The sequence below is a fragment of the Gobio gobio genome (assembly GCF_949357685.1).
Source record: "Gobio gobio genome assembly, chromosome: 11".
Lineage (NCBI taxonomy): Eukaryota > Metazoa > Chordata > Actinopteri > Cypriniformes > Gobionidae > Gobio > Gobio gobio.
In genome coordinates this window covers 7,409,092-7,431,499 of record NC_137104.1, presented here as the reverse complement: position 1 = coordinate 7,431,499, position 22,408 = coordinate 7,409,092, and the positions used below count along the sequence as shown (strand labels likewise).

The 22,408-nt window shown below is 37.9% G+C and overlaps 1 protein-coding gene across 1 annotated transcript; it reads right to left on the bottom strand.

The window, feature by feature from the left end:
- Positions 1 to 89: 89 nt before the first annotated feature.
- Positions 90 to 22,408, bottom strand: sytl1 (synaptotagmin-like 1). The gene is made up of 15 exons (XM_079829243.1): positions 22,166 to 22,408; positions 17,390 to 17,526; positions 17,171 to 17,313; positions 16,915 to 17,080; positions 12,731 to 12,785; positions 12,608 to 12,638; positions 12,449 to 12,513; positions 12,275 to 12,364; positions 12,029 to 12,195; positions 10,250 to 10,352; positions 9,989 to 10,150; positions 6,643 to 6,721; positions 5,511 to 5,610; positions 5,227 to 5,426; positions 90 to 1,127 (listed from the first exon to the last, which is right to left on the bottom strand). Exons 2-15 carry the CDS (start codon positions 17,497 to 17,499, stop codon positions 985 to 987), a joined length of 1,614 nt encoding a protein of 537 aa, XP_079685369.1. The 5' UTR covers positions 17,500 to 17,526; positions 22,166 to 22,408; the 3' UTR covers positions 90 to 984.

Genomic DNA, 22,408 nt, shown 5'->3' with positions numbered 1-22,408 from the left:
TCAATGCAAAAAAATCTAGACTAAGTTAAATAAAGAACTAAATATAATTAATACAATTTTACATAATAACAACTATAGATAACAACTATAGAATGAATGTCGTTTTTTTATTCATCCTAATGTAAGCAAAAATACACAGTTTTTAACAGATTATTAAATAATCTGACAAAAAAAAGTAAATACAATATCAGAACTTGATTTGATAGTCATTTTGTGAAAAATGATGCAATGTACATTTCATTAAAGAAAAAAAGTTTTGTTTTAATCAGAATTTCATTACATTTGGGGTTTGACCAGCAATGAGAACTTTTTATTAACAGACCAGTTACAAATTATCGAAAATTATACATTTTGCGAAATATCTAGATTCTCCATTTGACCAAATGTAATAAAGAAAAGACGAAAATACCACCATTCTCATAAGAAAGCAGTTTAAGTTAGCTGAACTATGTTAAGACAATGAATTCTCTTTTTTCTCCCTCAGTTCTGCAAGACAAACTCTTGCAAAAACACTTTATCTTGCAAAAACACTTGTATTGCAACTGTATGTTGCAAACATGATAATGTTTTGTAACAAATCCACTACCTATGCAAAATACGTTTGATTGTTTCTATTCCATTCTAGAGGAGGGTGATCTAATTTCTGTCCTGTACAGATTGCTACAGTATTTGAATGGCTTACATAAGCCAGATAAGGGCATGCACAATGACGTGTTTAAAACATGAAACATGTTTGATATCCTCCAACTGGATGAAATCCTAGTCTGAAGCTAAAAATCTGCGAGTTTGCGCCCATCGTACACTACGCGATTAAAATCTGTCAACTCCAACTGCCTAAAATCTGCAGACTGGCTCTGACTTTTGGCAGTGTCAACTCGTCCAGATTGCAAATCAAGTCAAAAAATCTGTGCAAAAGCTGTGTAGTGTATTTCAGTCTTTTCGCAACCTAGGTCACATGATGAATATGCATAAAAGGTACAAAGTTCAGTCAGAGCAGAGCTGTAGGTTGGTTCTGATCGGCAGACTCGTGTCCACCCAGCTGCTGGGGCTCTGAATCACTCTTGACCACACACTGATCTCATCTTCAGTAGAGTCCATCCAGCAAACTGACTGACCGTAACTCACTCCTGCAACACATAAACACACAGTCTTAAAGAGGACCTATTACGCTTTCTTTAGTGTGTAATGTTGAGCATGAAAAATGTTTGCAAAGTTTTAAAGTCCCTCCAGCGGGAGTTCTTCTCTATATCAGTGTCACTGAACTCCCTAAAACGCCTCCATTGTAGTCTTGAGTTTCCTTCTGGGAACGAACATGTCACATTTAAATAATTCCCGCCCAAAGCATACGAAAAATAAAGGGGCGGGGCTTGGTTGATTTAGTTAGTAGTGTGTTGAAACCAAGTGGCAACCTTCCGGTCTCTCTCTCGAATCCAACACGGAAGTGACTTAAACTGCAAATCATCGACTGGCCGCTAGAGTCAATCACATTGACCCCCCCATGTTAAAATGCCCAACTTTACAACAGAAAAGTTTACAGCCTGGTACAAAAAGTGTACTTTTTAATTTTGCCCTTCATGACAACCGTGAGGGGGGTGATTTTTTTTTATAACTCATCCGTTTCAATTATTTTAAGCCTTAAAGGGCATATTGCAGGTTAGAGACTCCAGTGAGCCAATGTATAGAAAAATAATGTAGGAACTAGATTTTCTATAAAATATACTTATAAATACGCTATTAAGGCTTTTGGAGTCGTTTTTGTGAGAACATTTTACTTCCGCATCTAAAAACGCCTAAACCGGACGTGACATAATGAGAGGGAGTGCGGTGAATTTCAGCGATAGGAAAACAATGGATCGCAATGACAGCTCGGACGCTGAGGACATTATAAATGTTTATTAATACTCATATGGCAGACCACAGCCATACAATTATGACACACAATTAGGGACAGACCAGGATTAGACGGAACAACGATTACAGGAGACACATTGAGTTGTTGTGTGAGGAGAACCAGTGGAGAATGGCAGGTGTCTGGTGAGAGACCAGTGTTAGCTAGATAAAGCTAGCTAACGATATGAACACTGTGCTCAGATTACAACACTGAATTCCCAACTTTTTTTTAGGAAACCTGTGGACTCGATGTCCTGACAGGCTGGACACAATAATTTACCATGACAATGATAAATTGGAATAGAAAAACTACCGAAAATACACAGGCTCGTACTGAATACCAACCTGTTCTGCACTGAGCCAACGCAGAGTTGGGCGAACGACTCCCTCTCGTGACGTAATATGACGCGATGTTGAAAAAAAGCGCTTTTTACAAGAGGCCAACGAAACGGCCACTTTATCTACTAAATTAGTGCTCTTATGTCTTTTTAATACATTTTAAATCCTGCATTACCTTTTCATATGGTATTTTCATACAAGGTTATATATTAATCTCGAAAAAATGTTTACCTGCAATATGCCCTTTAAAAGTTCTGCATAATTAAGGGTGTGGCCACTTGAGTGGCAAGTGGATTGCTGCTGCTGTCACTACTAGCCACTAGTAGTCCAGCCACATCCCGCCTCTTTGCCCAATTGACCTATTGGTAAGCCCCGCCCCCCTTAGTTACTGTTGCTAACTCGGACAAACAAACGGAGTTGCTATATCTTACAATAACAGCTGTCAGTGTGAAAACATTATCCCAAGATGTTTTTGCACACAGAATGTAGCGTATATCCCGTCCGAATGATGGCCAAACTTTACTGATGGTTTATCATTTATAACACTGCAAGAGCTGAACAAACAAAGCATAAGAAGTGCGCATTAACGTCTCATTCACAAACTATCTCTCTCCGTTGCATTACCATTAACATACACAGCAAATTACATAAAAACACTCATACAACTAACAGTAAACAAACATAAACACAGACTTTTCGGGGTGCAGTTAATAACTGGTAAACTTTGTATCTGCAAAACAACTCCGATAAACTGCGTGCGAGCTCTCCCTTTCACTACCCGTAGACTGTAATACCCATCAAAATAGGAGTCCTCCTTAGTAGGACAGATAATGTAGACCTTAAACATATTTAAAATCAAATTATTTACATATAAGCAGTTTAATATGGAGAGGCACTGAAATGTAGACCTTTGTGTTTTTGTCAAATTAATATTACAGTGTTACATGACGTGAGAACAGTTAGTTATTACAGTTTGTATGTTAGCAGGGACTTTAATCGTAACTTAACGAGAGCATGACAAACACAAAATCCTCTCAGAATCCCTGGAATCAGTGTTGCAGTACCTCAGGCACGACGTTTTAGCATTTTTGTAGCATAAACACCATCAAACCGATGAGAGCTTCGGATCTTCCAATGTTTCTCTATGGCGCTGAAACCTAAAGATGTCCGAGTTCCGGTCCCAGCGCAACTGATACTCAACTGCTATTGGCTCATCTGCGTTTGAGGGGAGGGGCTTACCGATAGGTCAATTTCGGTAATCAGGGAGTGACGCGTGGTGATGTGCTACCAAGATGGCAATCCGCCCACTTTGGGCTTCAAAAATGCTCTTCAGAAAACTACGATGGATGTCACGGACACTACATCCATTGTTTAATACAGTCTATGGTTGAAACTTGCAATTATGCTAAAGGGCGGGACATTTCCCAAACACACTCGAAGCGGCTGACCAATCACAACACACTGGTCCAGCCGACCAATCAGAGCACATTGCGCTTTTCAGAAGGAGGGGCTTCAGAGAGACAGGAACTGAACAGTGTTACTCAGAGTTGTCAAGTCCGGTTATAATATGCAGCTTTGGGCTTCTTTATTTGTTAAGTCACTTAAAAAATAAAAATAAAAATCATAGGTCGCTTGTTGTTGTTTTTTTAGCTTATTTTAAAAAATATGGTTCCTGTTGGCGCCGATAGCCTCGTGGGCAACACGCCGAAACCATTCAAGTACCGACTCTCAGACCATTCCCGATCACGCCCCCCTCTCTCTCTCCCTTCTCGCTTAATGTCCACTCTATACTATCCTATAATAATAAAAGGCAAAAATACATACAAATAAAAAAAGGGTTTCTTTACATTTATGGTCGTTGTTTTCTCCAATACATTGATTGACACGGTCTGCTCACAGCTAATAGCCAATCCGTGCAATAATACAAGTGCTGTAGCCGCCTCCTAGCCTGGCTCCGCCCTCCTACGTACTTCCGCTCAGTTTTCATTTTCCTTCAGTACTCCGTCTGGGATTGCGATATATTCTCTGGTTTTCTCCGGTCAAATTTTAACCGGTCCAATCAGCGAACAGAGGGAGTGGCTGAGAACGATGACGTTGATGTTGTGTGCTAGTTTGAGATGACATGCGTCACGACCAAACGTTAGCGATTGGTTATGGCAGATCCAGAGCGGCTCTGGGCCGATCCAATAGTTTCAAACTTCAACAGAGTTCCCGTCTTCAAGGAAGTAAACGCTTGTCAATGGAGAGTGGCCCGACTCTCTGTACAAATGAAATGTACGAGAGTCTGGTAGGACCAGTCTAGCCCCCTCGTTGTAAATGCAAGCAATGATAGTTAATAGATGTAAATAGACATGTACATTTTCCCAAACAATGCCACCAACAGAGATGTACCGAGATGGAGAGGAAACATGGGAGATGATGGACGGTGCAGAGAGGAGATTGACCTAATTAAATTTTTCTTATATTTTTGTAATGTATTTTTATAATGTAGGCTACATTAAAAAAAAAAACAAGCATACTAATACTTACAGTATATATATGGTTTAAATTTATTTTATTATAAATATGTGGCTATATTACAGCTTGTCTTTTTCTTCTTTTCAATCTCCATTTCAATTCTGGTTTCTCACAGGTGATCGGAGGATAGTGTGTGTGCCCTCCCGCTTCGTTGCAATTTGATGGTTTTTGGAGTGATTTCAGTAATATGTTGCATTAATATGTTGCAGAATGTATTGATAATAAATAATATTGGTGATAAAAAATATGATATTGGGCTTGTTTTTGAAGCTGCGGTTGCTTGCTTGTCTTGCGAGAGTTGGCAACACTGGTGTTACTGACAGACTGGGAAGAGAGGAGCTGCAACAATGTAAAAATGTGAATAATAAGGTGTTTTTTGAACATTCAACCATGAAAACCTGTTCTAGTAGAGACCCAAAAACTAAATCAAGATATAGGTCTTTATCTTTTTATTGTCATTTATGTTTAAATCTGTTTTACCTGAGCCTGTGCTGAGTCGGACTCCACCCAGACAGCCGGAGGGATGTGGATTCCAGACCGTTATTTCTGCACATGCCTGAATGAGGTCACTGGACTGAAAGCCGTCATAAACCATGGTGTGGTTGAACACCGGGCTGACAGAACCTCGCACCAGCCGAGTCTGCTGGCCACTGACGCCGCTTTCATCTGGTAATACCACACTGTACAAACATACACCATATTAATGCACTCAGACATAATAAAAAAATTAAACAAACCACTCTGTCATGAACATGCATACACACCTTTTCACATATGTATTGGGTGCGCCACGCTTTGTCGGAAGTAGACCAACAATCTCTTTCAACCATATGTGGAGCTCACCAGTCAGTGGATTACCATTTCCTACAGCCACAGAAAACACAAAACAAGATATTGACATAAAGAGACCTAACAGGCTGCACAGAACACAGGGGGGCAACACTGTCCCAGGATTAATCACAAATGAGATGGGCCCAATAAGGTCCTCTTCGGCAGGGTTTGTGTGTGGATGAAAAGCTAATAATTTAATCATAACATTTAAAAAAAATAAATAGGGCTGCACAATTAATTGAATTCAATTAGTATTCAATATTTAATCAGATTTGTAACAAAAAGTAACAGGTTATAAACCTGTCAAATAAACAGCAAAAACTATTTTACGCCAAAATAAAAGCTTGAGGGTTTGAATAATTACATATTAGTAAAGTAACTTGCAGTGTAAAATAAAATATATATATTTTTTGTATTTTAAAGTACACTTGTATTATTACAATAGCATAAATAGGGCTTCACAATTAATTGAAAAAAATCAAGGCAGCAATTTGTTTTGATAATTATTTTTAAAAAATTGGACAGAAGTCCAGAAGAGGGTTTGAATAATTTAATGTAAGACATATTAATATTGTAACTTGTAGTGCAAAATAAAATTATTTAGTAATAATCTTTTTTTTTCTTCCTTTTTTTTTTTAAATAAAATTGCATTATTACAGTAATAATATATTTCTGGCTTCATTTTGTATAATTAGAGTTAAAGTAATAACAATAATCATAAAAAAATAGTATATAAATCATGACAAAATCACAAAATAAGTTTATGACAGAATAAAACTTTATTTTATTTGTTAACCTGCATGACATGTGACCATTATCTAATATCAGAGAACGGTTAACATGCGAACGTCTTGTTAAGTTATTGAAATATTAACATAAAAACATAAAATATTTTATATCAAAGGGGTTCGGCTGACAAAAAAGTTTGGGAATAACTGCTCTACAGTATAGGCTTTTACTGAAGGGATAGTGGGCCCACCCATAAAAAACTGGTAAAGGGCCACATGAATTAAATATAAATGTGGATATAAAGGTTTTAAATATGAAGCATCTGCTCAGACTCACCCTCTGAACCCGGAGGTACAAACTTAGTTGAGAACAGAATGGTTCCTCTGCTGATGATGGCATCTGGACTTAACTGAACCTATATCAAGAGAAAGAGTCTCCTGATGAGACTGACTATCACAGGTTTATTTCACAACACATCAACATCAGACAATGGCTACATCCGAAATCGCATAAAAACAGTATGTGACAACAGTATTCTGAATTCACAGTACTCATAAGAGTAGGCAAAAAGACCCCGGATGACTTACTACTACTCTACTACTTCTGGAGAGATTCTGAAGTGTGCAACGATGGACACTTCACTATCCCATGAGGCCACGGGAGAGGATTTATGAATGGCAGTGAAGCGACGCAACAGACACTGGTAGGTCACATGACAATGACAACATGGCGAATGTAGTACGTCCGGTTGGAAAGAACGTACTTTTTTAGTGGTCGTTATTCAAAACTAGAATGTACATTTCCTGAAGAAAATGTGAGCAGTGGCAAAACTCGACACTCGGTTGCTAGGGTGTGGCTACACGGTTACCATGGTATTATTTACAGACCTGAAACAAAAGAGCCCACCCCCATTTCTGTACAATGTTCTGGTGCTGAGAAATGGCTTATTCATGTGTTTGTATGGTTGCTAGGGTACTCTAAATTGTTACTAGGATGTGATTATACAGTTTATGTGATGATATTTAAAGACTATTTGACATTCTGAGTCAAAAAAGCACAACTCCATGTTTCTACAATGTTCTGGTGCTGAAATATGGCTTATTCATGAAGTTAAACGGTTGCTAGGGGTGCTCTAAATGGTTGCTAGGGCATGGCCAGACAGTTAGCAGGGTTAACTAATAGACTGCATGTCTGCCCAATTTAAAAGAGCCAAACCCACGTGTCTCTATGATGTTCTTATTCATTTATCTCTTTCATCTATTTTCAATAGAAGTCAATGGAGTGGTTGCTAGGGAACTGGTTGGTAACTGGTTGGTAGGGTGTGGCTATGAAGATTTTAGGTCATTATTACTTATAGACTTGGTCGGCGTTGTGTCATAGCTGGGGGTGTGGAACAGTCCATTCCCCCACAATAGAAATGCATGGGGTTAACCCAGTATAGCCTGTGTAGAATCCCCTTTGCTGCTCGACAGAGCAAGATATATAGAACAACTGAGCCGTATTGGGTCAGCTTGTCCGTACAGTATCTGTGACTGATAAACGACCCAATGGAATCAATGGCCAGAAGTGTCCTTTTCTCTGCAGGTGTCTTTCGATGCAGATGTTAATTCAGTGTTCCTGGATTTAATGCATTAAAAGTATGTATTAGATACATTTAATATTTTAAAATGATCATAAAATGTGTCTTGTGCTATGAAATTGATATTTGGAGTTGACATGTCAGTCACAATATTATTAAAATTACTGACAATAGCGAAGTTTTTAATTTACTTTTTTTAAAGCAACCGTCTTCATCAAAAGACTGGGAGATTTATGAAGTAGCCTAGCTATTATGTTGTGCAATATTTGTGGGAGCAGCATGCATTTTGACGAGAAAATGTACAAGTACATATAATGTGACTATCAGCTTGAAACACAAGCAGCCCAGCCCTTCCCATCATAAAATAAAGAAGACTTTTGAATGTTTTGTATATTAATAACCTCACACATTATGTGGCTATGTGATCGCTCATCGTGACAAACTGCTTTAAAGTAACACTCCACTATTTTTGAAATTAGGCTCATTTTCCAACTCCCCTAAAGTTAAACAGTTGAGTTTGACCGTTTTTGAATCCGTTCAGCCGATCTCCGAGTCTGGCGGTAGCACTTTTAGCATAGCTTAGCATAGATCATTGAATCTGATTAGACCGTTAGCATCTCGCTCAAAAATGACCAAAGAGTTTCCATATTTTTCCTATTTAAAATAGCCTGAAAATAGTCCCCAGCATGCTCTCTGTGTAAGCAGGTTGTCAATGTTGGTTATGTTGACGGAAGTTAGACTATTTTCAGGCGCTGTGTAATATCATTGCGCCGCTGCACTCATGGTACGGCTCAAAGTTCCTTGATTATTACGCAGGAATGAGAGTATAGTTCCTAGCCATATCAGCCTAGAAAATCACAACTTATCATTTTCCTTCGGTCTCAGTACACGATGTAACTACAGAAGAGTCGAGTTTTAAATAGGAAAAATATTGAAAGTCTTTGGTCATTTTTTTAGAGATGCTAACGGTCTAATCAGATTCAATGATCTATGCTAAGCTATGCTAAAAGTGCTACCGCCAGACCCGGAGATCGGCTGAATGGATTCGTAAACAGTAAAATTAAACTTTTTAACTCAAGGAGAGTTGGGCCTATTTTTTTTAAATGAGCCTATTTTCAAAAAAAGTGGCGTGTTCCTTTAACGATAAATTGACTGACGCAGTTCGAGTCCCGTGACAAGTATGACTTTATTGGCGTTTTGTTCAACAAACTTTTGCCATTGCAATTAATGAAATCTCTTTTTTTTCATCTTTACAATAATAGCATCATGTAGTGCAAATGTTTAATTGTAATGACGTATTGCACAGGCTTTCGGAATTGACGAACGGCTCTGTCTGTTTATTTGGGAGTATAAAACTTCAGATCAGGGTTTTTTAACTTACTAGAGGTGCAGAACACCACATGCCAACTTTTCGGGACTGCACCAAGCAAAAATAAATTGTAATAATTACAAAGGGTAAAGATAAAGCGTCTAACAAGGTCTACGTGCATTCATTCTAATGGCTTGTTTTCCCCCGCGGCATAAGTGCATATGACGTTTTTGTGGGCGTTCCCAATAATGCCGACCAAGTCTATTGGCTGCTTGATAAGATGAGTCAAATGAGTGAGAGAGAGAGAGGGTTCTAGGGACTGTGTGTGTGTGTGTGTGTGTGTGTGTGTGTGTGTGTGTGTGTGTGTGTGTGTGTGTGTGTGTGTGTGTGTGTGTGTGTGTGTGTGTGTGTGTGTGTGTGTGTGTGTGTGTGTGTGTGTGTGTGTGTGTGTGTGTGTGTGTGTGTGTGTGTGTGTGTGTGTGAATGAGAAAATAACAGTGGAAAATTCAAAATTCTGAACATTTCGCCAATGTAAGTCAATGGGTTTCTTTGGTCCGCTTTTTCGCAAACATCATAGGTGCGATCGCTTAGAAAAGATATAGCACACCTCTCCTCAATAAGCCGGTCGATTTGACACCTCATTCATGGGTTTACAAATGGTGCGGGAGGAGCTACGTGCCAAAGTTGTGTGTGGAAGAAGAATATGCAAGAGAACTATGGCAAGCACCACTAATAAGCCCTTAGTCAGGAGATTATGAGATTTCGGACGCAGCCCATCTCTGACTTGGACTCACTCTTGGCTGGAGGTTGTGCCAGGTTGGTTGGCTCTGGCTCCAGTCCCACTGACCCAGCCTCACTTCCACCTCCCCCAGGAAGAGGTTTCTCCTCAATCTCTCCAAGTGCCAGACTGACACACTCAACACACGAGCCTGGAGGTCCAGTGTACGCACTTTGTACTGAAACAAGAGTGGAGAAATAAATAGTACTGTAATTTCAGTAATGCGTTTGTAAGAATAAGTCATTTGTAAAATAATAATCAATGAAAGAGAACTGACTTTCATGGTTTCATCATAGACTGGATTTAATGTTTTCTTCTTGACTGCAGTTTTTTTCTTACTGCGGGATGTGTTGTCGGGGAGAAGGTAAACTTTAACATAACTGTGTGTGAGGAAAAAATAGAGACCATCAATTATATACACTACCGCTCAAAAGTTGTTGTTTTTTTAATATGGTTAAAGGAACACTATTTTTGAAATAGGCTTATTTTCCAACTCCCCTAGAGTTAAACAGTTGAGTTTAACCGTTTTCGAATCCATTCAGCCGATCTCCGGGTCTGGCGGTAGCACTTTTAGCATAGCTTAGCATAGATCATTGAATCTGATTAGACCGTTAGCATCTCGCTCAAAAATGACCAAAGAGTTTCAATATTTGTCCTATTTGAAACTTGACTCTTCTGTAGTTACATCGTGTACTAAGACCGACGGAAAATGAAAATCTATGGCTTATATGGCTAGGATCTATACTCTCTATTCTCTCATTCCTGTGTAATAATCAAGGAACTTTGTGCCGTACCATGAGTGCAGCGGAGCAATGATATTACACAGCACCGGAAAATAGACTAACTTGCGTCAACAAAACCAACGTGACAACCCGCTTGCACAGAGAGTGTGCTGGGGACTATTTTCAGGCGCTGTGTAATATCATTGCACCGCTACACTCATGGTACGGAAGCAAAGTTCCTTGATTAGGAATGTGAGTATAGTTCCTAACCATATCGGACTATAAAATCACAACTTTTCATTTTCCGTCGGTCTTAGTACACGATGTAACTACAGAAGAGTCAAGTTTTAAATAGGAAAAACATTGAAACTTTTTGGTCATTTTTGAGCGAGATGCTAACGGTCTAATCAGATTCAATGATCTATGCTAAGCTATGCTAAAAGTGCTACCGCCAGACCTGAAGATCGGCTGAATGGATTCAAAACGGTAAAACTCAACTGTTTAACTCTAGGGGAGTTGGGAAATTAGCCTATTTAAAAAAAAAAAGTGTTCCTTAAACCTTAAGCCTTCATGTATAATGCATTATTCATAATGGAAGTTATAATGCATTATATCTGTTCATAAATAATTGCAACCAAAGTTAAAATGCATTATAATATTTGCAGATTCATTGTTACATCTCAAATTGGTTGTTTGTCATGCGTTTTAATGCATTGCACTTTCTAAAGGTTTATATTATAATGTATTATAAATGGTTACAATTACTCATGAGATCTTACATGCATAATAAGGTGCATTAAAAGGTATAATTAATGCATTAGTAATACTTTTATAATGCATTATATATAAAGGCTTTAATGCATAGAAAAGATGCATTAAATTGATCAAACGTGACAATGAAGACATTCATAATGTTTCAAATAAATGCTGTTATTTTGAACTTTCAATTCATCAAAGACTCCTAAAATAATGTATAACAGTTTCAACAAAAATATGAAGCAGCACAACTGTTTTCATCATTAATAATAATAATAAATGCTTCTTGAGCAGCAAATCAACATATTAGAATGATTTCTGAAGGATCATGTGACACTGAAGACTGGAGGAATGATGCTGAAAATTCAGCTTAGATCACAGTAATAAATTGTATTTTACAATATATTCAAATAGAAAACAGCCTTTTAAAATTGTAATAATATTTCACAATATTACTGCATTTTTGATCAACCTTGGAAACTTGTATCAGGGAGACATATAGCTTGACTACTTTCCCATTTCATAAATAGTTACTAGTAATGACTGAATGAAAATGATCATGGGCATTGTATACTTACGGGTCTGATCGATTTTTGCGGGCCGACGCAAGATCTTGGCAGCGTATTATGCCCACGTGAAGCTCCTCCTTCTTGACATCATACTGCAACAAGAACTGGATGCGCCCTGACACTACAACATCCCCGAAATCGCCCACACTGTACAGGCTCATCAAACTGCCATTCATCTACTCACACAGAAACTGCAGTTTACACCTTCGACGCTTCTGTTGGATCATGTGCTGTGCTTGAGAGTGTGTGTCTTACCATATGATGGGAGGTCAAGCTGCAAACTGAGCCAAACCTAGTATAGTCAAGTTCAGTGCTGCCAGAGTCAATGTCCCCCTCTGAGTCCATCTACAGAAACACACACACAGATACACATATACAACAGGTTCACACAGATGTGTGTATGTGTACAACAGGCCTTGCTGAACATACCTGCAGAGATGGTGATGCACTTGGCAAAACTTTCATTTCTTTGTCTGCTGACTCTCCAAAACTTCCTGAGTCACGAGGGAAAAGAGAAGGTGAGCAGAGTGGAGCTTTAATGCAGTTATAAATGCATCATGATTTGACTGTCAGTGCAGTGTATTTTACCTTCAGGACCATTTCCTACTGCTGCAATCTTCTGTTCGAAGCAAGAACATTAGGTGAAATCTCTGACATGCAGTCGCACATATTTCACACTCATAGATGATTTAATCTTACATGTAAACTGACCTTTGTGATGTGTCTTGTCCTGGATTGTGGTTCAGAAGTTACCTTAGGAATGACACTGAAAAGGATGTACCACAATATAAGACAAAGGATCATATTTAAACTAGTAATTGAATATTAGTCCACCCTCTTACATCTGTCACCTTTGGCTTGCTTAGTTCGGGTTTAACCCTCAAGCCACCCTCGCATAACAGCCCTTAATCCCACCCTCGTGGACACATTTGGACACTTTTTTTTTAAATAAATGTTATATCACCATCTTTGATTAAATTAATTCTATCAATTTATGCCTTTTTTGTGATTTTTGGGGTATTAATGAATTTATTTACCTCTTAAAGTACCATATTTTTTATGGAAAATATGCTTATTTTTATGTTATATTTAATATTTCTTTAACTTCAGTAAAAAGCAAGTCCAGAGAGCCTACAAATGTGGTGACATCTGGTGACCTATGATGGTATTCATTTTTTTTTTTTAAAGCTAAAATATCAATAGCCACTAGATGGCAATAGAACTCAATGGCTGCATATGGGCTGAGAACTGGAAACCAATGTTATAACAATTTTTTTTATGTTTTTATTTTTTAATTGCCCAGTTATTGGCTCATTTAATTCCTTTGTTTGTGAATGTGTATTTGACAAAAATAAAAAAATAAAACTCACTCTGTTATAGGCTCTATGCTTTCAATGCAATGGTTTTGTGTGTGTGTGTGTGTGTGTGTGTGTGTGTGTGTGTGTGTGTGTGTGTGTGTGTGTGTGTGTGTGTGTGTGTGTGTGTGTGTGTGTGTGTGTGTGTGTGTGTGTGTGTGTGTGTGTGTGTGTGTGTGTGTGTGTGTCACATTGAGAATGTTGTATAGGCTCACTCCTTCATTTGTGTGTAGCCTATGTATGATCTGCATTGTGTTTTATTGGACAAATAAAAAAAGATATGCTCAGAATTACAGTTTTTTCCATTCATTCCTATGGGTGCCCATTTTTGTCCACAAAGGCGGGATTAAGGACTTTTTTTCAAGCACTTAACATTGTAGAATCGAGTCAATTTTTTTCTGTGTGTGTTCAGGTGGCAAACTTAGGAAAAGTAGCCAAGTCTTGTACCGCTTAGATGAAAGAAAGTATTTTAAAAAAAGAAAAAAGAAACGATTTTGCCCTCATTTGTCCAAAAGATGGCTTTAGGGTTAAAACACATTTAACCCTCTGGGCCTCTATGGGCAGAAATGACCGAAAGATTTTACGTTTTGCTTCATTGGAATGGGATGACACTGGGTGACTTTTGTCGCCTTAGCTATGTGAACAGACACAAAAATCATGGACATGATTCGGATATGTTAAAGGGTCAAAAAAAGTCACACGTGGCTCCTTCACGGTCAAAAAAGACCAACATAGAAAATGAATGGGAAATAAAAAATAAATAAATAAGAAAACTCAGAATCATTTGGTACTAAAAAACTACAAATCAGCCAATGTGTGTAGAAAAAAGTGCACAGCAATGAAGGGGTGAAACTCTAAAATATCAAGAGCAAAATAGACACACACACACACACACACACACACACACAGAAATGAACACTTAAGACTGCAACAGAGCAAGTTTTGTGAATATGTGAAATAAAATCAATAATGGAAGAAAAAAAAATACAAAAGACGCTTTATATTCCTATTTTGTCAATCTACTGTTTGATAATGATTGTGTTCGCTGTTGTCAGTTTATGTGTTTGCTGTTCGATCATATTTGCTGTTCCCTTCTGAAGTTTTATTACCATTTATTGAATTAAACTGAATAAAATACCAATTAATTACAAAATGTTTGTATGTTTTAAATTAACACTAAACATTCCTTATTTTGTTAGATTTTTTAATGATCAAATACAGAGCAACAAAAACGCTTTCCACCTGTGGCCTTACTAACAAAATTGTAATGTTTGATGGTAATCATAATGCAAAACCTGATAAAATTAAGAAATTATGTCTAAAAAACAATGGGAATCCATAAGCCTCCCTATATATTTAAATAGGGAGCTAGAGATGGTTTCACAACATGTGTTTTTTAATGCCTCCAGGTGGCCTATTCTCGTTTAAAAAAATGGATTGTAAAGGCCTTCACTGTTTTAATGTGAAACATTGTATTTATTGAAAAATTATTTTAAAAAGTAAAAAATATATTCATTCTATTGGAGAAAATAGCTCATACATTTTTTGCATAATATAATAAAATCCCCTCAAAATTCGAAAAAAATCTAAATATAATTGCTGTCAAACGGTTAATAGTGATTAATCGCATCCACAATAAAAGTTTGTGTTTACATAATATGTGTGTGTACTGTTTATAATTATTATGTATATATAAATAAACACACATTCATGTATATTTAAAGAATTTTTTTAAATATTTATATATTATATAAATTACATAAATATATATACAGTATATACATGCAAATATTTCTTAAATATATACATGTATGTGTGTGTATTAAAAAAAAACAATAATTATACACAGTACACTACACACACATATATTATGTATACAAACTTTTTATTTCGGATGCAATTAATCACGATGAATCATTTGACAGCCCTACAAAAAATATTATTGAACAAAAATATATTACAATGATTTTCCTGAAAAAAACAAAAAGGTACATTTCAAGGCTTTGGTCACTTTTGGCCGAGAATGAGCCAAGTGTGACCCCTAAACGAAGAGGGCCAGAGGGTTCATATTAAGTAATATCAATTTGACTGCACTTACAATATTGAATAAGAACAAAACCCATCCTGAGCAATAACAACACCGATGTTTTCTGCAGAGCTGCTTTATAGCTGATTCGACTATGTTTTCATTATTGAACTGAATTGAGCTTAATATCACCACTATTGTCTTCTGTAGCTGTTTATAGCTGAATTGAACTCATTGCATAAATGATTAACTTTACAGTTATTGAACTGAATCAACACAGAACTTGAGCTGAATAATGACACTGTCTTTTTTTAAAGCTGCTTTACAGTAGAATTTGTCTTATATTTGATGAAGTTTGCATCATTGATAGTTATTTTCCTGTTTATTACTGTAAAACTGTTTTGAAACAGTGTTTCTGAACTCTGAAACGTATCTGAAACCTGAAACGCCTCCATTGTAGTCTTGAGTTTTCTTCCAGGAACGAACACGTCACAATATTCCACATTTAAATAATTCCCGCCCAAGGCATACACTGAATAAAGGGGGCGGGGCCTGGTTGAGTTAGTTAGTAGTGTTTTGAAACTCGGAGTTATGGTTATTTTATTTTATTTAATAATTTATTTGATAGGGACAGCTACCACCAACATAGATAATTTTGACTAAACAATCTGATGTCTGTATCACAGTGTATATAGCCAAAGGCTAATTTGCAACACTTGTCACTAGAAGGGCCTTTATCAATCAAAAACAATAAATACAAAAAAGTATCTAAAAACCGATTCATACATTAATAAAACTCAAACAATAATACTCTATAACTTCCAAACATACACAATACCTTCACAATATTATAAGTGAGTACAATTCTGATTTATCTCGAACCAAGTCTTAAGTCTGGAAGAAAACATTTTAAAGTCAGGAATAGTTTTAATATCAGGTGGCAATAAATTCCAGAGCTTAGAGCTTCTAAGAGAAAAAGCTGTCTGACCAAAACTAGTCCTGCAGTATGGAATTTTACAATCATGGTATGTATTACTTCTCGTAACTCTACTGCTGTTCAGTCTCTCCACAAATGTACTCAACGGTTCAGGCGTTAAATGATTAATACATTTATACAATAATTTAAAAAAACTAAAATTAATAAATCTATCAAAACTCATTAAATTAGATTTCTTAAGAATAGCACAGTGATGATATCGAATTGGTTTTTTGTCCATGATTTTGATTGCACGATTATATAATGAACCTATATTTCCTAATCACACTCAAAGCGGTTGATCAATCACAACACACTGGTCCAGCCGACCAATCAGAGCACATTGTGCTTTTCAGAAGGCGGGGCTTCATAGAGACAGGAACTAAACAGAGCGTTACTGACAGACTGGGAAGAGAGGAGCCGCAACAATGGAGTTTCAAAGCATGAAAACCTATTCAAGTAGACCCAAAAACAAAATCAAGACATAATATGGCATCCTTAATATACAGACTGAGATGACACCAAAAGATTCACCAACCTTTCTCCATCTTTTTCATTGCCCTTCTCCTCCTGACCCTTGTCATCCTCTCTTACACTTATATTTTCCCGCAATTCTCTCTCTGTGCTTTCTTCCTCTCGCTGCTCGTGTAACTGAGACGAGTTATTACCTTTTTCTTCAGCAAATATTGCCGTCAAAGGTATATCTACATAAAACAAACACAGAATATTGTCAACACACGTATATGCAGTGCACACAAACTCTACTCTACAGGGAGGGTGGGAAATCTTGTGACCTTTTTCACGTCGCTTGCGGCGTATGGAGGAATGCACAACATCAGCTCCTCCCTTCTGATATCTCTTAGCGCGCTCTTCATTAAACCACGCACCCGAGAGAGAGCGCAGGCGGACAGGGTCTGACACCGTCTGCTGAAGCTGACTGAAAACACAAATATCTTTTATTGCTCATATGACTTACATGCGCCACATTAGTGCAGTATTGTACACAGACTGACCGTACTCTCCCTTCCTCTTTGCTGCGTAGTTCAGCATCTCTCAGCAGAACATTGAGGATTACAGTTTGTTCCACTTCAGTCAGGTGATCTAATATGGGTTCCCCTTCCATTACAGGCACACTTCACAGTGCTCACACCTGTGTTATTAAGATGATTTAGATGAGATTTATGAGAAATCACACCTGAGAGTTGCAGATGGGAATGTGGGAACTGAACAAGTTGTGGTAATCATGAATGCACAAATGAGAGAAAACAAATAAACAATTAAAAAACAACAACATAGAAAAATCAGAAAAATCTTTTTTTTTTTCAATTGCAAGACACTATGAAGTTCATTTTAACCACTTAAACTCTGCAGACTCTGTACAGGGTCCGGAATGACATCATTTAAATAATTACGATTTTAAATGTCTCTGGAGGAGCTCTGACCTCATATGTGGATTTGAAGTCTCTACTTTCTAGAGATATGCATCACTTTGGCATTTGTTTTACACAAAGTAACTTAGGCCCCACTTTATATTAGGTGGCCTTAACTACTATGTACTTACATCAAAAAATAAGTACAATGTACTTACTGTGTTCATATTGTATTGCAAAACACCTTTGCTGATATTGAGGACGGATACGGGTAAAGTTAGGGACAGGTGTGGTGGGATGGGTAAGTTTAAGGGTAGGGTTAGGTGTAAGGGAAGTGTCAACAGTGTAATTACAAATGTAACTACAGAAATTAATTACAGATGTAATTACATGCAGGTATTTTTTTAAATGTAAGTACAATGCAAAAACATGTATGTACACAATAAGTGCAATGTATCAAATGATTAATTAAAATGTTAGTACATAGTAGTTAACGCCACCTAATATAAAGTGGGTCCGTAACTTATTTACACTAAGCTTCCCATACCCACATACAGTGGTCTCTAAATACAAAATGTTGGTGTCGTTTTACAGGAAACCCATTGAAGTTACATAAAACACTGCTAAAAGTGATAAACATGTAAGTATACACTCTAAAAAAAAAGGTTCTATATGGCACCAAAAATGGTTCTTGGTGCTATATAGCACCTTAGTCAAAGAACCGGTGAAGAACCTCTGAAGAACCACTGAAGCACCAAAATTGGTGCTATATAGCACTAAAAAAGGTTCCCCTATGATTACGAGCCAAGAACCATTTTTGGTGCCATATAGAACCTTTTTTTTTTAGAGTGTATGTTGTCTGAGCTGAAATATAGATTTTTTGTAGTTATAAATTCATTTTTGAAAGTGTGTAACTCAGGCCCTGTGTGCTCTAGCACCCTGCAGACAGTTTGGGCTGTTTCCACTAGATTCCAGAAAATACTGGAAAAAAGATTTTTGTCTGGATCATGCATGCAAGATTTATTCAAATGAATCTAAATGGAGGAATATGACCTTTTTTATGTAATTTGGGCCTAACAAGCCAGACGCACATCAAGATGTTGGGTCTGGGAACTCACCATTGGCAGGGCTCAACCCGAGGGGCGGGATAAACGGTTGTCTTTCAAATTCCCTCTGCACGCAATAGGATAGCGCTACAACCAACCAGAGCAGCGCAGAAGGTGAAGCGGAGCTAGTTGATAGATTAAACTTTTGAAAGACTGCTGTTCGCCAGCTTCTTTGTTTACAAGTATCACGCGGAACCGCAGCAACTCTGCCGTCATTATGTTAAGCCCGCCCACCGACTCGATGTGATTGGTCTGACCAGAGTTTGGTTTTTCCAGCTAGCAAGCCAACGGAGAGTTGCTAGACGACGCTGGCTGCAAATTAGATTAGACGCTAGGGTGCGTCTAGATTTCTGGGCTAGCATATGTCAGAAAACACTGGAAAAAGAATTAAATGACACTGGGATATTGCATTTATACCACTGTATATGGGTACGGGGGGGGGGGGGGGTGTCCTCCCTTCAGATCCATTTGAATAAATCTTACATACAACATGACACAGACAAAATTCCTTTTCCCACTATTTTCTGGAATCTAGTGGAAACAGCCCAAACTGTCTGCAGGGTGCTAGAGCACACAGGGCCTGAGTTACACACTTTCAAAACTGAATTTATAACCAAAAAATCAAAAAGCGTCTCTTTTTTTGGGTGGGTTACTACAGCTAAGACAACATATACTTACATGTTTATCACTTTTAGCAGTGGTTTATGAAACTTCAAAGGGTTTCCATTAAAATGACATCAAAATTGTGTATTTAGAGACCACTGTATGTGGGTATGGGAAGCCTTTCAATTTGGTAAGCCAAATCCAGATGGAAATCCCAAAAATGGTCCTAGAGCTTACTCATGTCCACCAGATGCAATAAAGGGACTTAAATGTTCATAAAACAAGAAAGAAAGAAAAAAACATAGGCATGTGAATATCCCACTAATACTCTTTGATACTTCTTTTTTGTTTTGTCTTTAATGTGTACACAGTTACATTAATAACCTTTCAATGCTTTTTTTGTTTTACTTTATTTCATAAATTGATTGTTTGTTTGTTTTTACCCAATATACAATGTTTCTTAAAGGTCCCATGGCATGAAATTTTCATTTTATGAGGTATTTCAACATTAATATGAGTTCCCCTAGCCTGAATATTGTCCCCAAGTGGATAGAAATGTTGCTCGGTGTAAACCCGAGTTCTGGCTGTCTCTCTCTGCCTTTGAGAAAATGACAGGCCAGACGAGCCAATCCTGAAGTCTCCTGGTTTGACGTCCAAGCAGGAACGGTTTCCTCCCTTTCCTCCGCCCAGAGAATCTGGCACGCCCTTGCAAACGCTCGAGAGATCATGGGTTGTGAACGAGTGAATGCTGGCAGTTTCTCAGTGTTTGGATGTACAAATGAAAACAGAAGTTTTTCAGTTCCTTCTGATCTGTGATCAGTGATTTCTTATGTGTAGCTAATTATTTATTATTAGTGCACACACTGCGGCTTCTCTCCCGACAGAACGGTGTTTTCGTGTTTTTTATCTTGTGAGTCAGTGTTTTTGTACGTCCTCGTCGCGTCTATCTGTTCTTAAATGTGCATACAGTCGGGAGTTTCTGCTTAACATCGGCAGAGCCACATCTTTAGAGATAAACCTCACGCACGCCGAAGCTCGGCCTTCAACATCCCCGACCCCCAGTACTGCATCTGGCCCACAGCGGAGGCACCAAACGCGGCGTGAGATTAAGCAGAAGGGGGGTAAGCGTGAGCATATTCGGGCTAGCCAGCCTAGCCCCACAATAAACTGGATTACATTCGATTACTGCTGTTGTGTCTTTGTTTGCGCTGTGTAAGTTACTCAATGCGCGTCACTGACGCTTTTCATATGATTGGAACATATCTAGAAATAATGCTTTAATCAAACTTACTAACTCGTTCATCTCGCTGTAATGGTACTTTGCATGTGTTACAAAGTTGGTAGAATAATGATGAAGACGGACTCGGCGTGACTGGGACTCGTGTTTATTCAGAACTCTCAGATACAAACACAATAAACTTGCGCTGACAGACAGCGCTCTCATAACTCAGTAGTTACTATAAATAACTTTGTTAGCAATCGCTCCGTCTCCGTGATGTCCGGTTCGCGAATTAATCATTCTTTTGAATCGGTTCTTTTTAGTGAACCGAACCAGTTCACCAAATCGGACTGAATCGTTCTAAACGGTTCGCGTCTCGAGTCAGCGCTGATCCATAATTTACTAAAGTTACTAACTTTCTGACATGAGTGACAGCCCCTCCGACTAGAAATAAACTAATAACCTGAAGTATATTCTAGTAACTACAACAGTTCACCCAGAACTGAGACATGCTGAGAGAACTGATGTGAAGTGAACTCCGGTCCATCCGTCTCTCTGGCAGCAGCTCGTGCGTCGTAGACCTCGTTAAACCACGCCCCCTCCGCTCATTTCAAATGCAAAGATGTCAGCCAATCACAACAGTGGGCGTTTTTACTGAAGTCTCACAGCAGACACGCCTCTTGAAACAGGGCAGTCAGCCACAGGGCAAACAGCAGTATAGACAAAATGCCTTTTATTTCTAAATTATGAAATTTTATGATGTAAAAATCATACTAACAATATAAGTACACCTCAGGAAACACTATAAAATAATAGAAAAATGCCATGCCATGGGACCTTTAACAACCCAAAACGTCATCTTTAAAATATTATACTATAACTCCCTAAAATCTTTCCGTAGCAATCAATGGTGGCCTATGTTAACCAAAAAAAAAAAAAAAGATTTGTTTTCCAAACCACTAAATTCACAAGCGCACATATTCAATTCCTATGCATGCAACAAGTGTTTATATGCATAAATGTGTAATATATTTAATTCATTCCCATTTGAATTTGACTGCAACTGATCTAAAAATAATTCAGCATTTCCCTGCTTTGCCCCAAGCTATCCTGCCAACTAAAGAGATAATAAATCCTGCTGAAGGAAATTAAACGGTCTCTTTCCAATATAAATATCTGATACAAAGCAATACATGAATCGCGCACGCGCAAAACAAACAAACAAGTCAAAAGTAAACCAATTGATCACCACTGCAATGAGGCCAAGTGTTTATCGACTACTCCCATATATAACACAAGCATAAACTATTATAATGCACTCTAGATCAAGCCGCTAAAGACTGTTAGTTAAATGTTCAACAATCGAGGATAAATAAACAGATGGAGGAGTCGCACCTGTCAAACTCTCCCACTTGCACCCAACTCAAACGTGAAAAAGAGTGAGAAGAAGCAACTAATGTTGATTTAAACAACAAAATGTAATATATTTACCTCATCTAATGTCCTCTGGGCATTTCATTGTCGTGGGTTTTCCTTTGTCAGGTTTAGCTGTCGATAGTTTCTAAACACACACTCGTTTGTGTCTGGTTTGGCAGGACTGGCACTCTCTCACACACTCACCCGCCCTCGGGCACAGAGCAAAACGCGAACCGGATTCTTCTCACACATCACCGAGTATGCACTTATTTTACTAATCACCTCACGTTCACACATCATGTTATCTCTCTCTCTCTC

What these genes read in the sequence shown, in the direction of transcription:
- sytl1 (XM_079829243.1), bottom strand. Translation starts at nt 17,499, where the DNA reads ATGGAAGGGGAACCCATATTAGATCACCTGACTGAAGTGGAACAAACT. An exon ending in AAAGAGGAAGGGAGAGTACG is followed by an intron (nt 17,314 to 17,389) that starts GTCAGTCTGTGT and finishes TTGTGTTTTCAG; the next exon opens with TCAGCTTCAGCAGACGGTGT. An exon ending in AATGAAAAAGATGGAGAAAG is followed by an intron (nt 12,786 to 16,914) that starts GTTGGTGAATCT and finishes CATCCTTTTCAG; the next exon opens with TGTCATTCCTAAGGTAACTT.